The 15,614-nt window shown below is 37.2% G+C and overlaps 2 protein-coding genes across 2 annotated transcripts in view; one reads left to right on the top strand and one right to left on the bottom strand.

Annotated features, from left to right (window-relative positions):
• The window catches only part of LOC137634771 (V-type proton ATPase subunit S1-like), a 47,912-nt gene extending 46,070 nt beyond the window's left edge, over positions 1 to 1,842 (bottom strand). The window contains exon 1 of the mRNA XM_068367301.1: positions 1,684 to 1,842. Coding sequence (XP_068223402.1) covers positions 1,684 to 1,784 — 101 coding nt within the window. The 5' untranslated portion in view covers positions 1,785 to 1,842. The remainder of the gene's footprint in view (positions 1 to 1,683) is intronic.
• A 1,556-nt stretch (positions 1,843 to 3,398) lies between these two features.
• LOC137634981 (small ribosomal subunit protein uS12) lies at positions 3,399 to 12,004 on the top strand. Its single transcript, XM_068367581.1, has 4 exons — positions 3,399 to 3,494; positions 10,421 to 10,580; positions 11,083 to 11,267; positions 11,888 to 12,004. The coding sequence occupies exons 1-4, from the start codon at positions 3,491 to 3,493 to the stop codon at positions 11,968 to 11,970; spliced, it is 432 nt and encodes a 143-aa protein (XP_068223682.1). The 5' UTR covers positions 3,399 to 3,490; the 3' UTR covers positions 11,971 to 12,004.
• The last annotated feature ends 3,610 nt before the right edge of the window (positions 12,005 to 15,614 follow it).

Genomic DNA, 15,614 nt, shown 5'->3' with positions numbered 1-15,614 from the left:
GAGGTAGAATGAAAGAACAAAAAGGTGGTAACGTCCCTGTCCGGTGAACACCAGACTGGGGTTCGAGTCCCGCTCAAACTCATTAGTTTCTTTGGTCGCTGCAACCTCACCATCCTTGTGAGCTAAGGATGGGGGGTTTGGGGGAGCCTAAAGTCTATCTGCCGAGACATTAGCAGCCATTGCCTGGCCCTCCTTGGACCTAGCTTGGGTGGAGAGGGGGCTTGGGCGCTGATTATATGTATATGTGGTCAGTCTCTAGGGCATTGTCCTGCTTGATGGGGCAATGTCACTGTCCCTTGCCTCTGCCATTCATGAGCGGCAGAGAGAGAAAGGCCAACAATAACGAAGTTGTAAATAAGACCCTTATTCTTTTAAGCGCATGGTATAAACTGCTCATTCAATATAAATATAATTATGTTCTAGAGATCATCATTACCATGTCTCTTTAATATTCTTGGATTTCAATTTATGAAATTTGGCTATATACCAAGGAAACTGGGCCCATTCAGCAGCTGAAACTGATAAATTCCAGTAGATGCACTCAGAAATAAAATTTGGAATAGGTTGGATAGTAAGAAGAAGAAAGTGATAATGTTTTAAAATAGGATATTAAGCATGGTGACCTGAGAGCTAAAAAAAGTGCTACAAAGGCCCTTAGATAATGAACTGATGGTACTAAACACTAAGGGGTATTTAATATAATATATAAAAGAAAGATATATTCAAATCTAAAATACCTCGTAAGATTACTAGAGACACTGTTACAAAGGCTATATCTCAACCCTGAACCTTAACAGATTAAATTGAAAAGTTAGATACTATTGACTTTGGCAAACATACAATTTCAATAGTCTTGGCATAGCTTACACTACGGTCATGAATCGGAAGCGACCAAGTCCAGCCCAAAAATTCTAACATGATCTGCCCACGAGCATCGAGATTTTCCGCCGCCACCTCACAGCTGATTCATGTAAACATAATAAGGATAAATCATAAGATTATGATACCTCATAGTGACCCAATAGGGTGGTGTGAGCAGATAACGTTTACTAGCAAGAGACGGTTCAGTTGAAAAAAATTAGTTGCTACCAATCCCGATGCTTGGGGGCGGAGTAAGTTAAAAATTTTCGGATAGACAGCCTCAGTCTGTGAATCATGCCATAATGGAATAAAATTAGAGAGAGACTTTTATTAAAAATGTTATTTATAGTACATGTAAAAAAAGTTTAACAACATTAATATCTATAAGCTTAGAATCTTTGCACCTATTATGTGATAGTGTCCGGAAACTTATTTTGCCGAGTGAGAAGTTATGAACCAGGCTATCCCCCTTGTTAAGTCTATTATTATTATTATTATTATTATTATATTATTATTATTATTATTATTATTATTATTAGCTAAGCTACACTCCTGGTTGGAAAATCAAGATGGTACAGTATAAGCCCAAGGGCTCCAACAGGGAAAAATAGCCCAGGGAGTCTTAATAAAGATTTTAAACACATCTTTGGCAAAGCCATCCCTATTTATTCTGGAATAGAAAATTGAAAGTGACCTAAGCCAAGACATATCGGCTACCCTTAATGGTAAACTTTAAAACAGGTATTCGGGCGTTGCCCTACCTTAAGCTAATAAAAGCAAATAAACATATTTAAAGATGTTTTCATATATCAAACTACTTACTGATTTTGATTCCATATGAGCACAGGTACGTGATCTTTGGCGACAGATAAATCACATAAGTATAAAGTTAGAAATAACGAAAGCAGCCGTACACCGATCATTTTGGAGATCAGTCAGGAGTTAAGCAGAAGTCACAACAATTGTCACTTGATCGTTCTAACGCCCACTGCAAAGTGGCCGGTCCAGATTCTTGTAATGTTTCTCACTCCATGAAGACTGAAAATGTTTTAACTACATCACATTGATATTATTATTGGCTGGGGTACAACCCTGTTTGGAACGGCAGGGTGCTATAAGCCCAAGGGTTCCAACAGGGAAATATAGGCCAGCCAGGAAAGGAAATAAGGAAATTAAATGCTGGTAGTAGGTTAGCCAAGGCACCAGACACCCGCTGAGATATTACCGCTAGAGAGTAATTGGGTCAAGAGTACCTATATTGTTTTATATAGGTACTCTAATTGGGTCCTTTGACTGACCAGATATTATTATTATTAATACTAGCTAAGCTACAATCCTAGTAGGTTGCAAGAGGTCTAAGGGGTTCCAACAGGAAAAAATAGCCTACTGAGGAAAGGAAATAAACTAGGCTACATGAAAAGAAATGAACTAAAATGAAATATTTCCAGAACAGTGACATTAAAACAGATTATATATATATATATATATATATATATATATATATATATATATATATATATATATATATATATATATATATATATATATATATATATATATATATATATAAATAAACTATGAAAAGAGACATAGGTCAGCCTGTTCAACATAAAAAGAATAAATACTGCAAGTTTGAACTTTTGAAATTCTACATTGGATCCTTATCTGGATAGCCAATTTTTCATTTGCCTACACATACACCGAACAGTCAAGCCTATTGTTTACACGTTTTCCTCTTTCCTCGTACACCTGTTAACACCGAGAGGACTAAAAAATACTTTCTCACTCAATAGGTTAACTACTGCTCTAATTACACTGGCTACTCTTCACTCAGTAAGTTCAAAAGATAAGAGACTACTTAATTATGGTAGCAGCTCTTCTAGGAGGACACTCCAAAATCAAACCATTGTTCTTTAGTCTTGGGTAGTACCATAGCCTCTGCGTCATGGTCTTCCACACTCTTGAGTTAGAATTGTCTTGCTTAAGAGTAGCCTACTTTCAGGCACATTATTCTGTTTCCTTATTTCCTTTCCCCACAGGGCTATTTTCCCTGCTGGAGCCCTCAACCCCTTATAGGACTTAAGCCATCCTGCTTTTCCTGAATATATATATATATATATATATATATATATATATATATATATATATATATATATATATATATATATATATATATATATATATATATATACACACACACACACACACACAATGTGTGTGGTTGTAGCTAGTTAATTGAAGAAAATCATTTCGAATTTTCAATCACTATTTCTCCTGTACAACATTAAAGAGGATAAACTAATATTAACAGATTGATGAAAAAAAATGAGAGGCATCACGAAATACTAACCGCTGAACTCTCTTGACAAGCTGCAATTTTAGCAAAAACAATCATATGATTGTCAATAATACTACAAACCACTTCTTTTCATATCTCATTTGGAAGATAATGATTAAATTTCATTAAATTAATCATATTTTATTGTTTAATATATTATTTTAAGTATTTATTCATATTAATATATTATATATAATAATAAAATATACTTTAACATTAAAGCTCCTTCCTACGGTCAGACGTTTGCTGTTGGACGCTGTTCTTTCACTCAACAACAACCATACCGTCGAGATGGGTACGACTATTTTTCCTTCAATTAGACCATTTTTTGTCTTATTTTCGAATTTTGAAAATTCTGAAGTTTATCCCTTGTAGTGTTGTTACTACTTGCGCATTGTAATGTAATTAAACTTGTATAATGTGTCGTATATTTCTGAAAACTGCAGTGTTTGTGATTACCGCCGTCTCACGTGTCCCGTAGTCTTCAGCCACGATACCGCTTGGACCTTTCTACTAGATTATTTGATATATATCTATTGCATGTTTAACTAGTGATTTTGTGTGATAATTTTATTTCATGGGAGATGGTGGTCCTCGTGTTGCTATTATAAATGCTGTTATACACGAAAGTTCGGATCTGTAACTACGGCATGTGAGGATCATATGGTTATTTGATTTTTTTTTTTTTTTTTAATTTGAGAACCGCCCTTTTAGCGTCTTATAGTCTCGTAAATTGAAATAAGTAAATCATTTTTAAACTACAGAAATTAAATATCCACAGTATGTAGCCGTAAGTTTATAGAACAAGCTTCCATATCCCCTATACCAAAAAATCCTATTTCTAGTAATATACTGTCGAAACTTTACCGGATACCGTAGATTAATATTTTGTGATCACAGGCTGACCAATTTTGAACTAGATTTTATAAAACTGGTTGCTCTCCTGTATGAGCAATTTCGTAGGCTTTTGTATGATGTTGGACAGGACCTTTCATGCCATCAAACACCACCTGGGGCCTTTGTATATCGGCGGCCAGTTTCTCCCTTGTTGATTCAAAATGCACATCAACTTTCCCCCTACCCAACCCTACAAGTGGTGTCCTTACCTACTTAAGAAAGGGTCGTTGGGCTAACGCTCCCCTGCGATCCCCATTACGTTGCCATGTTCTAAGTTAGCCGTGATCATACATGCAGGTGGCCACTAGCATACAGACACCCTCACCACCTAATCTAATCCCCCTAACCTCACCTACGAGCAGTGTACTTTTAACGTATTTACACCCCCCTCCCCCCGGTTATTATTTTTTTTAGTGATAGTGTTGAAAATATGGAGCATGACTGTTCATACAGACTTGAATATTATCCTGTTCTTGTTATAATTTATGCACGAAGATGAGGTAAACTTGATATGGTTCAACTGCTCTAGTGGCACCACTTATCTTACTAAAATAGTTTATATTAATGAGCTGATGCCTGATTAACTCACACCTACAATGTAGACCATGACAGGTATTTATACAATGGTAATCATGACTTTGGTAAGGCCATAAAAGTAGATAGCTTCAAACCCACTTATTTGAATCCATTATCCTTTAATAGGCAGCTTCTTGTATGTGAAATTTCCTGCTCATTTGTATCTGGCTATATCGGACTAAATTTTTTTATCCTCTGGCGTTCAGGTTCTGAGGTGAGGCATAGCCTTTACAACGGCGCCTCTGTGTCTTTTAGTTTTGTGTGTTCCTTATTTTCACTAGTTTTTCTCTTCATCCACATTTGTTGTAGTATACTTTTTCTTATTTTCAATATTCTCTTCACAATAAAGGAATTTTCCAACTGTTTGTGCACTATCTTCTTCGTATGGTTGTTGAAGCTCAATTGCTTTTATTCTTATATCACTAAACTGAGGACAATATAATATAAAGTGGTTAGCATTTTCTTCTACCTCACAGAATACACAGTTTATATTTCCATCTTGCTGTCTGTTTCTTATATTCAAGCCCAATGAGTTTGTCCTTGCTCTGAATAATAAAATTGGCGAAAATGTATTGTCATACACTTCCTCCTCCTTGATTTCACTTTTCCAGTTTTTATACAAAAACTCTCCTTACACTCCATTTCACTCTTCCATTTGCTTGTGTCCCATTCTCTTGTTCTCTTCTTTATGTCCTCTTTCGTACATCTCTTTACTTCTCTCATCGCCATCCCACATTCTTCAGCATACTTCTTCACATGCATCCACCACTTCCTCTCTTTTTCTTCCATATCATTGACTATTGCTGTAAGTAGGTCCTTTTCTCCTTTAAAAATGCTATAAAGTTCCGTAAAATATTTCTTGAAATTTTGACAGGTGGTTCCTCTCAATGTTGATTGCCAATTTTCTGATGGTTACCCTGGTTCGACTTTTTCCTGACCAATCTTGGTAAAATTATACGATAGTTCAGTTATCCTTACGGAGAAAAGGAGACTTGTACAAGGTATATTGATAGTATTTTGAACAATTGGTTTTATATGTTAATGTTTAGTAATTGTAATACTATCTGAATATCATAAAAAATTAAGAAATTAAAACGACTTTTGCAGAAGGACACTTTTTTTGGAAGCATAGACATGGATATTTCCATCCCATTTTTTAGGGAGTTGCTCATAGCTGTTGTAATACAAGTGCTCCTTTATTGAAGCGTATTCACATTTGTGTTAGGCCACTGAATTTAACACTATTCAATCACTTAATGGTTTTTGCTTCACCGTGGCGCGCTCCGGTCAAAATTTAACTTTACAGTATCTCAATGTTCCTCTTCTGGAAAGCAGTACGTAGCTCTATGCTCGTTAGCCACGTGGGCAACCAGTTTCTTGTCATTCTAATTATTCACTTTGTTCAGTTTATCTTTGCTCATGTATGGCTCACTTCTCTCGAAATTTACCATTCTATCTCTGCTCCTCTTTTCTGGTTTAAGTGGTGTGTGTTTTGCTACGCATTATCCATATTTGCGAATATTTTGTCATTGTTCGTATGTTAGATTTGCTTCCATTTCTCCATAATTCATATGATAAATAAGTTCTTAATAACACTACATATCGCTAAATTGGAAATGTGTAACCAGGAGATTATGAATACTGTAAAACTGGAACTCATTATGTTTGAACAAGTACAGTATATCGGAATTTTTCTCAAGAGTTTGAAGGAGCTTCTAATGGCAGGTTTAATGATTAAAACTAGGAGCTAAAAGTTTTTCCTTAGTCTTTGACTGCATTATTAGCGTCTATCTTCAATAGGATAGGGGGCTCAAGGGAAAGATCTATTCTATTTGAAATTTGTCAGAAGTAAAACCCAATCTACCTCTACATCTAATGATACTAGCTCTGCCTGCGACTATGTTTGAAAGGCTACTAAGATTTTCTTTTAGATGTGTTTATAATATCCCCAAAAAGTTGCCATTTTTCATTTGGAAGGAATGTTTCTAATATGTTTATAGGTGATTTAAACATTAATAGGTAGAAAGGTGTATGTTTGAAGATGGCTAAGAATGTGGCAGTGTAAGGGGGTTGCAAGGGTCATTAGGTAAGGACACAGCTTGTAGGTTGGGGGGAAGTTTAGGTTAGTTGTTGGTTTTTTATCCACATGGGAGGAACTGGCTGCTGATATACAAATACTCGTAATTTTAAAAACTTTAAGGACATGTTAAACTCTGATAAACTTCTGTAAACTTGAATTTTAGAAGGGGAACTGGTGAGGGTTGCAACTTGTCTTGGGGTACTGTTAAGGAAAACCTGGATATCTGAGGGGACCCTAAGTGGGCTGTAGTTCCAGGTGGGGGACCTTGTTTGAATACTATTTAGAATGTGGTTTTGCAGTTATGTACAGAATTTTGAAACTGTTAGAACTCCCACCACTGTTGCATAACCCTTCAATAAATATCCGTCGTGTATGTCTTGCATTCGACTTTGGTACAAGGTCAGTTAGCAGCTTAAAATTCTATGTTAAAGAGATTGGAGCCTCTGCCGTTTATGGGGACAGCCCTTTGACCGGCCGAAAATCGAGGTAAAAAAGTCCGAAATCGGCTCTTTTTTTTTTACGGGAATGATTTGTTAAATAATGTAGATTGACGGGACAGTATTAAATTGTAAAACTGAATGTTTCTTGAAATCGAGTAAAAAAAAGTCCAAAATCTGCTCTTTTTACGGGAATGATTACATGACGTGTCCTTAAAAACTACAAACTTAACGAAGGGGTAAATATGTAGATTGACGGGACAGTATTAAATTGTAAAACCAGTATTAAATTGTAAAACCGAAGGTTTCTTAGACTGGGATGACACGGGCTCTATCTATCGGGAAAGTTGGAAACTAAGTAGGGAAATCTGCTCTTTTTCGCGGGAATGATCACGGAATGAAATATTAAATTCACTGGTTTTGTAAATGCTTGTCCCAACAATCTACATATTAGGAACCCTCTGGTCATGGATGTCGGAAATGTGCGAGAAAAATGGACAACTAACCCAAAATTCCCCTCCTAACCTGACCTACAAGCCATGTCCTTACCTTCATCGTGAACTAAACGGGGGGGCTGACGCCCCCCTGCGACCCCCCAAACACTGTTGCTAACATACAAACCCCACAAACCAAACCTAACCAATCCTAGTAGTTCCCAGGTCACTACCCCTACCCGGGGGCAAGCCCCCGGACCCCCTTCGTAAGTCTCTCTCCTACAGAAAAGAAGCTTTGGGCAGCACTCAAAATTATATCTTATCCACATGATCATATTATAGGTTACTCAGGCTTACCTTAAATTTCGTAGTCGCTAAAACCAAAATCCTCCGGTTCTTGGTCCTTCACTCAAAGAATGATTTATGCCGCATTGTGAACTTTCGGCGACACTTGCGGTTCCTACACCTCCAGAAATAATTGGATTTTTCATTGCCCACATTGCAGCCATCACGCATGAGGGCCACATCACCTGTTTTACACTTTTTACATGTACCTCTAAAATCCCCTAAGAGGCCTTCTCGAAATAAATAGTGAAAGAATTCGGGGGTAACACGAGTGAAATCACTTAGATGTATATATCTGGGGGTCTTAATTGCATCAATCTGATCAATACGGGAGATAAACTCGAAAATATCACTCACAGAGAAACTATACGGAACAGGTCTATCCATCACGGCGGTTAGAGTTGGAAAGGGTCGGCTGTAGGTCAATCTCGGGTCATGGGGGGGATTAAAAATTTGAAATCACGCGGCCCACGAAAGGGTTAGTTCGGTTGCTTTGTTTGACACTGGCTTTATCTGACGAAATATCTTAACTAGATGCTGGATAACCTAACCTTTGTTTGTATATAAAACAAAATAGTATTCGGCATAATTTTGGGACGATTTCGAAAGAAATAACAATCTTAACAAGAGATTAAAATGAAAATTGTTGGAATTAGCGAAAACATACGCACGAACATCGAAAACTGTTCATGCTTGCGCGACCAGCTGATATGCGAATCGAGCGCCGCCAAACGTGTGTTATTATAATCAGGCAGGAAACAATGATTGCGGGAAGTTTTACGACCGAGTAAGTTGGCCGTGGCTTCAGCGTACGACGCATTGTAACGGCCTTTTTCTAACATAACATTTCATGATAAATATCCCAGCAGTATCAAATGTCACTAAACATGACGTGTCCTTAAAAACTACATACTTAACTAAGGGGTAAATATGTAGATTGACGGGACAGTATTAATTTGTAAAACCGAACGTTTCTTAGACTGGGATGACACGGGCTCTGTTTATCGGGAAAGTTGGAAACTAAGCAGGAGCTACCCGTGACTTGCGTACGGACCATGCTGAACTTAGAAAATATTGCCGTGGTAAAGGTAATTGTGTTATTAGTCAAAACGATAAATTAACATCATATTATGGTATGTTAGAAAATTGTAAAGAACATCAACCCCATAATGAAATACGATTTGGCTAGTAATAAGAAAGATATACCTGTCCCCATAAACGGCAGACACCCCAAAGAGATTAATAATTATACAATTGAATTGCTTCTCAGTATGGATCCCTTAGATGGGTTGTCAATCACACAAACAAACCTTAAGGGTCCTACCTGATTATTTTTGTGCAAATATTTTTCAAATGAATGAAAAAGAGTAAATTCGCTTGGTCATTTATGGCCTATCTTATCATATTTACCATTTGTAAGTCAAATTATTGAGAAATAACGAAGATGCGACATTTAAAACCCTGACCCCTCTGGTTTTAAAACTGGGTGGTATATACATACTTTAGATTGACCTTGGCCATATTTTTGGACATATTTTTTAAATAAACTTAAATTAGTAAATGCAACCAAAGTCTTCTATTGCATCCTATCAATCATTAACTTTCATGAATTTTTACCCCTGACATTTCATGCAATGAGTGCAATGCTTTATCCCCAGGAAGTGCAAAAACAAAGAACATAAAAAAGCTCCTTTACTGTTTCACTTTTTCCCATTCAAATAGTTATAACTTTAGAACATTTCAAAGATTAATATGGTATTCAAAGAGGAGAAAAACTTATTTTTTGTCGGGAATAGAATATTTATACAGTAATTGGGTATTTAAGCGATGGAGTTGGGAGTTTTAACTTTTTTCAAGGGAAAAAAAATAAAAATATACAACTCTATTCTTCACTATTGTGGAAAAGATGGTCCTTAGAAATCATTTTCCTTGTTAGATTCTTTCAAAGTCAATAAGTTTTAGCTTTAGAAATCAATTACTTGAATAATTTTGGAATTTAAAATTTTTTCTTCAGTTGAATTGAAACTAATCAACCAATTGCCTTAAAATTTCTTCAGAATGATAAATTCATACTATATGTAAACTATAAAAGTTATAAAATTCTGATTGAAAGTATATATATATGTGGCATTTTCCCCCCCCCTCCCCCCAAGCACTCTGCAACTCTTGTATAGAGACAGTCACAACCATTGGCTGCCGCCCTTGGTCGGTCGACATATTTTTATAATTCTGGTTTTCTGAAAAATATTAGACATGGATTAAACGCTCTTATGGTAGGCCTTGTCTGTTTACCTTTGGTGGATACTGTAATAACTTGAAGGAACCTATGTTGTGTGATATGAGTATCCTATTTTCAACTAGAAATAGAAAATTTAGTTTTATCTTTATATGATATTTGTATTATTGTGTGAAAGACTGCACGGTTTTGTTATACCAATACCTCTTATTGCAGGTAAGCCTCGAGGACTCCGCACTGCTCGCAAGCATGTAAACCACAGAAGAGAACAGAGGTGGCACGATAAGGATTATAAAAAGGCACATTTGGGCACCCGTTGGAAGGCCAATCCTTTTGGTGGTGCTTCACATGCTAAGGGCATTGTTTTGGAAAAGATGTAAGTATAAAATGTTACGGCGTTGTTTTGTGATATGGGGTGGGCTGGACCAAGCAGTTTGTAATTTATCAGTTGAACTTGCTTATGCAAGTGGTGCTGTATTCAAAGATATAGAAATGTGATTACTATATCATAGATATTTTCACAACAATATTAATATGAACCAATGTGGTTTTTTTTTTTTCTCTTTTTCTCCAACATTGATCAAAGATAATTTTTTAACTACACAGTATTGTTTGTTGATAGTCTTAATGATTGTAAACAAGTTATGAAGCAGTCACAAACTTTTCTAAGATTGTTGTACTGTATTTGTTTAAGAATGCATTCTACTACAACACTAGAAATAATTTTTCACAAAATATAGTTCATTACAATTCCAAGTTTAAGTTGTGCAAAGCTATACTTAATAGAACTACTAAATCTTATAATTTTTATGTTATTCGTAGTAAGAGAACAAGTATATTTAGTATAATGCTAATCTGATCTTTTTAATACCTTTCAGTGGCATTGAAGCCAAACAGCCTAACTCTGCCATTCGTAAGTGTGTAAGGGTTCAGCTCATTAAAAATGGTAAGAAGATCTCTGCCTTCGTACCTCGGGATGGTTGCCTAAATTACATTGAAGAGAACGATGAAGTATTAGTGGCAGGATTCGGTCGTAAGGGTCATGCTGTGGGTGATATCCCAGGTAGGCATTATAACTAGTTTTGAGTGTCAAATAGTGTACTGTATATGTATATAATTATTAGTTTAAATAATGAATGGCATGGGAAGGGTCTTTCATAATTTTACATAAACCATTATATGTACCATTATGTTTGTAATAGTAGATATGCAGTTAATTTTAATAGTCAGGGATTATGTTTGTAATAGTAGGTATGCAGCTAATTTTAATAGTCAGGGTTTCTCTATCATGAGGCTCAATGCTAGAGTATTCTAGGAGTTTTTTTTTTTTTTTTTTTTTTTTTTTTTTTTTTTTTTTTTTTTTTTTTTTTTTTTTCCATCTGTGACCAAGTTTTTCCAATAACATCCTTATCGGTAGAACTTATACTTTGAAAGTACAAACTTACACCAATTGTGTTGGTCTTTTTATAGTTTTATATATGAAAGATGTAAAACTTTTTAATGTTACTCTTCTAAAAAAAAATAGTTGATTTTAATTGTTCATTACTTCTCATATAGTCAAGTAATCTCTGTTTTTCCCTGTTGGAGCCCTGATAGTATAGCATCCTGCTTCTCCATTGTAACTTATCTAGTAATAATTGGCATTTTTCATTACAGTATTAATTTGTAAACTTAATTTTTCAGGTATTCGATTCAAGGTGGTGAAAGTGGCTAATGTTTCCCTGCTTGCCCTGTACAAGGAGAAGAAGGAAAGACCAAGATCATAAACTTCACAGCTTTGTAATAAATTGCTAGTGAAAAGGCACTTTTTATTCCCCTTGAAATCTGTATTTAGTCTTAAGGTTAATTTTTTATTCATTGGGTGTATCATGACTCAAGATTATCATATGGCAATATATAATGTAGTAGTTTTCATATGAAGATTTTCAGTGTTAAATAGTCACAAATTCGCTATAGAAAAAGAACTCTTCTAATGAAACTTGTAGTTGTTCCTACGTAAGTACAAAACTTCAATTATGAGTTTATTCCTAAATTGGTTGGGTATAATCAAATAAAAAGAATTCTTGGAATAGGAATACTGGAAGCACAACTGTGGTTATCAGCTATTTACCCATGCTGCTGGCCAGCCAACTTGTGATTTTTGCAAAGATTGATCGCCTTCTTCGAGAGAAGTATGGCACTTGTTGCAAGGATGCAGAGACATTGTTCTGCTTCCTCTCTTGGAGGCCGATAAATGGAAGTGTGACACAATGAGTCCCTCAGATTCTTCTTTGTTAGTTTCCTGAGGCTCTAGTAACCAAGGATGGTTTTACTGAGCAAGCCATTAATTTGATTGATGTATTGTCTCCTATGGTACATAGTCAGCCTGATTTTACCCATGGTGATACAGCTCCTTTAACATAGACTCTTGGTACAGTACTAACATCACGTGACATTGGAACAGATCTCCCTCTAAATGAGTGTGCTTAGCGGAAATCAAGGCCTTAACTCTTCCGATATTTTGCAGCAAGGTAATATCTATTTTACTGATTTCTGCTGTCGTAGTGATAAAGATGTCATCTTATACGCCTCTGAAGACCTCAAAGATATGGTCGAGGGTAATGGTGTTTCCTCGAACAGAGGAGTGTAAGGATATCCGCCACGACATCCCAAAGTGATAAAGCTTTCTACAGGTGAACGTGGCCTTAACCGTGCATTTTTACTCATCTGTATCGCCTGAAAGTGTCACCACTACATCACGTAGCCACTTGATTCTACAGAACCAAATGCCAGTGATGTACTTCCGTTGCCAACTGGAACCAACTTGCAGTTACTGTACTAAATTAGTTCTTAGGCCTGAAAAAGCAGTAACTTTAAATATTTAATGGGAAAGGTTACAGAACTTAAACTTCCTTTTCCATAAGTGTCCATGCCATAAATGTTCTCATGAGAAGCTTAGGTCTGACCCCCCTCCCCCCTTCTGTCATTACGCACTATGCGCAGCTCCTGACTTTCGCACAACCATTTCTGACAAAAACTAACTTGCTCTTCAATTTGACAGCCTGTCACTAGTAGAAATCCCAGTTGAGCTGAGGACGGGCTCCTCTTGTACAGGGCATAACAACAGTTGATCAGAATCATCTGTTACAGGCTGAAGACTCAATCTGAAAAGGCCCAAACCTAGGATTTGCTACAGGCATATTTTGAGTCTTGGCTACACCCCCCTTTGAATGAAACAGTGTGACTTGCCCTCATTCCCTAGAATGAGGGATATTGGAGGAGAGACCATGTAGCTCGCAGAGGCCTGAGCTAGAAGGAAGATGTCTTTACAGTCAAGTCTATGTCTGAGGGTTGACGAAGGGGCTTTTAAGGGGGCTCCTTTTAGCAAACATGAGTCCTAGACAGCGTTCCACGGAGGTGGCCAGACTTACGACTGGGTCAGGTACGCTCAAAGTTTCGCATGAATGACAATTCCGTCAAGGAGGAAGTGTTAACTCCACTTAGTTTATATACATGGCTTAAGGCCAAGCAATAGCTTTTCATTGCTGGAACTGAATAGTTTCTCCTCCCAGAGGTACAATATAGAGACACTGAGTGGAGCAATACCCCCATCCACGACACCAACCGCAAATGACAGACCCCTTCGCCTGGTACACTAGTCATCGACTCCTGGAGGTATCCTAAGTCTTGCAACTGGTTTCACAAAGCCTTTTTTTGTGAGCAGTTGCTGGATAAACTCCAGGCGTGAAACCGTAGTGATGTTACCACTTAATGGAATATCTTCACAAGTGGCTGTCAGAGTTGCTCAGGAAGTGGATTGGGCTCCCTCGGAGCCTCTGTGAGCAATAGGTCTGGGATCAAAATCTCCCTTAACAATAGCTGGTTATAATCGTTAAAATTATTTCATATTGGAAATTTTATTAAACAATTTTGAGATGCGTTTGCTGTTTAATCAGAGGGAGATGTTATAACAGCGAATATCCTTAGCAATTGCTGTCAGGCAAGAGACCGATCGCATGGAGCTAAAGAGCTACTTCCGAAAGGTAAGATCGAGACATCTTCAATCTATTATTAGATAGGTAATGTATGCAAGTCCATCTATGAACTAGAACCACAGACTCGGGAGGCAGGATGAACATAAGGGCATAGCCCGAATTATTCGTTGGGTCCGGAACTCTGTTGGAGAGCGTTGATCAACATTCACAATCGAGACCTTTCCTACTATCGATGAAAAAGTTTGCATTTTTTAGTTTCCAATAAATTGGCTATAGTGGTCTAAGCTTCAGATGTTCATTTCCTAGAAACAATCACTTGTGTGAAGTTTCAGAGGCTAAGTACAGTATTAAAAAAAAAACAAAAAAACTAAGCCGATCGGAAAGCTAGGAAGGAACTGCACAGCATGAAGGCAAAGTCTGCTTGAGGGTAGACTGCCTATTGGCGATCTTGTTACGGGAAGGTAGTGAGTAATGCATAACTTGCCTTCCTATAAGGAATATTGCCATCGAAACTAAGGATTTATTAAAACGGAGTTCTAGTTAGATGGTCTATAAGCCTTGTCGGTCGAAAGATCTCTTTCTCGCATGCACAATGACCACGAGCAGTTATACATACCTAACTTCTTTGCCTCCGGGTAAGCATTAGAAAATGAGCCTGCTTGCGGGAATAATGTATGTGCGACGATTCGTCTTTGTTGCCTGGGTATGAATTTAGACTTGGGCTGAGTCAGAACTTATCCATTGTCAAAATACTAGGATTGACAAGTAACAGCACCCTTTCTCAAAAGGGAAGCTCTCCCAGCTCATTCTTGATGGAGACTCGTAGGCCATCTCACTTCTCTCGAGAAGTTAGTTCTGTTCTGGAAAATCCACCTTGCCTCACTGAAGTAGACATTAAAACATCAGTGATCGCAAGTGTCAGACCCTCCTGCAGTGCTAGTGAAGGTCCCTTGGGAATTGAAAACAGATCTGAAGTGATGGTTGGAGAACTTGTTACGTGGAACTCGCTTAAAGTTCCTACAGTTTCTTCTCGTAGGTTCCTGCTGTCAATTGAAGAAAATTTGGTAACAAAGAACCCACACACATTCATCTAAGACGTGTATGAATATGACAAATTTGGAAGTAATTTGTATTATTCCTAATGATACACGGAAGGTGGAAGAGTCGGCTCAGCATGAAGGGGTGTAGTCTTAGGCGAAGAAATTGCAACAGTCGATGAGATGCAGTTAACAGCAATTCTTCCTGCTGGCAGGAAGGTTGCTAGACATAAGGTGAAGGGAAGTTCTCCTTTAGAAGGGAGGCAACCCAACAACTGGGGAGGATAGCTCTCCCTTGGAAAGGATAGTAGCTTAACACCTGGAGGCAGACCTCCGGGCAGCGTTCTTTGCTTCCCATCAACAATCCTCATTCAGGTTAAAGGTCTGCATTAAGCGCTA

Source organism: Palaemon carinicauda, chromosome 45 (assembly GCF_036898095.1).
Source record: "Palaemon carinicauda isolate YSFRI2023 chromosome 45, ASM3689809v2, whole genome shotgun sequence".
Taxonomy (NCBI): domain Eukaryota; kingdom Metazoa; phylum Arthropoda; class Malacostraca; order Decapoda; family Palaemonidae; genus Palaemon; species Palaemon carinicauda.
Note: the sequence above shows the minus strand (reverse complement) of the source record. Positions and strands in the feature narration are given on the sequence as shown.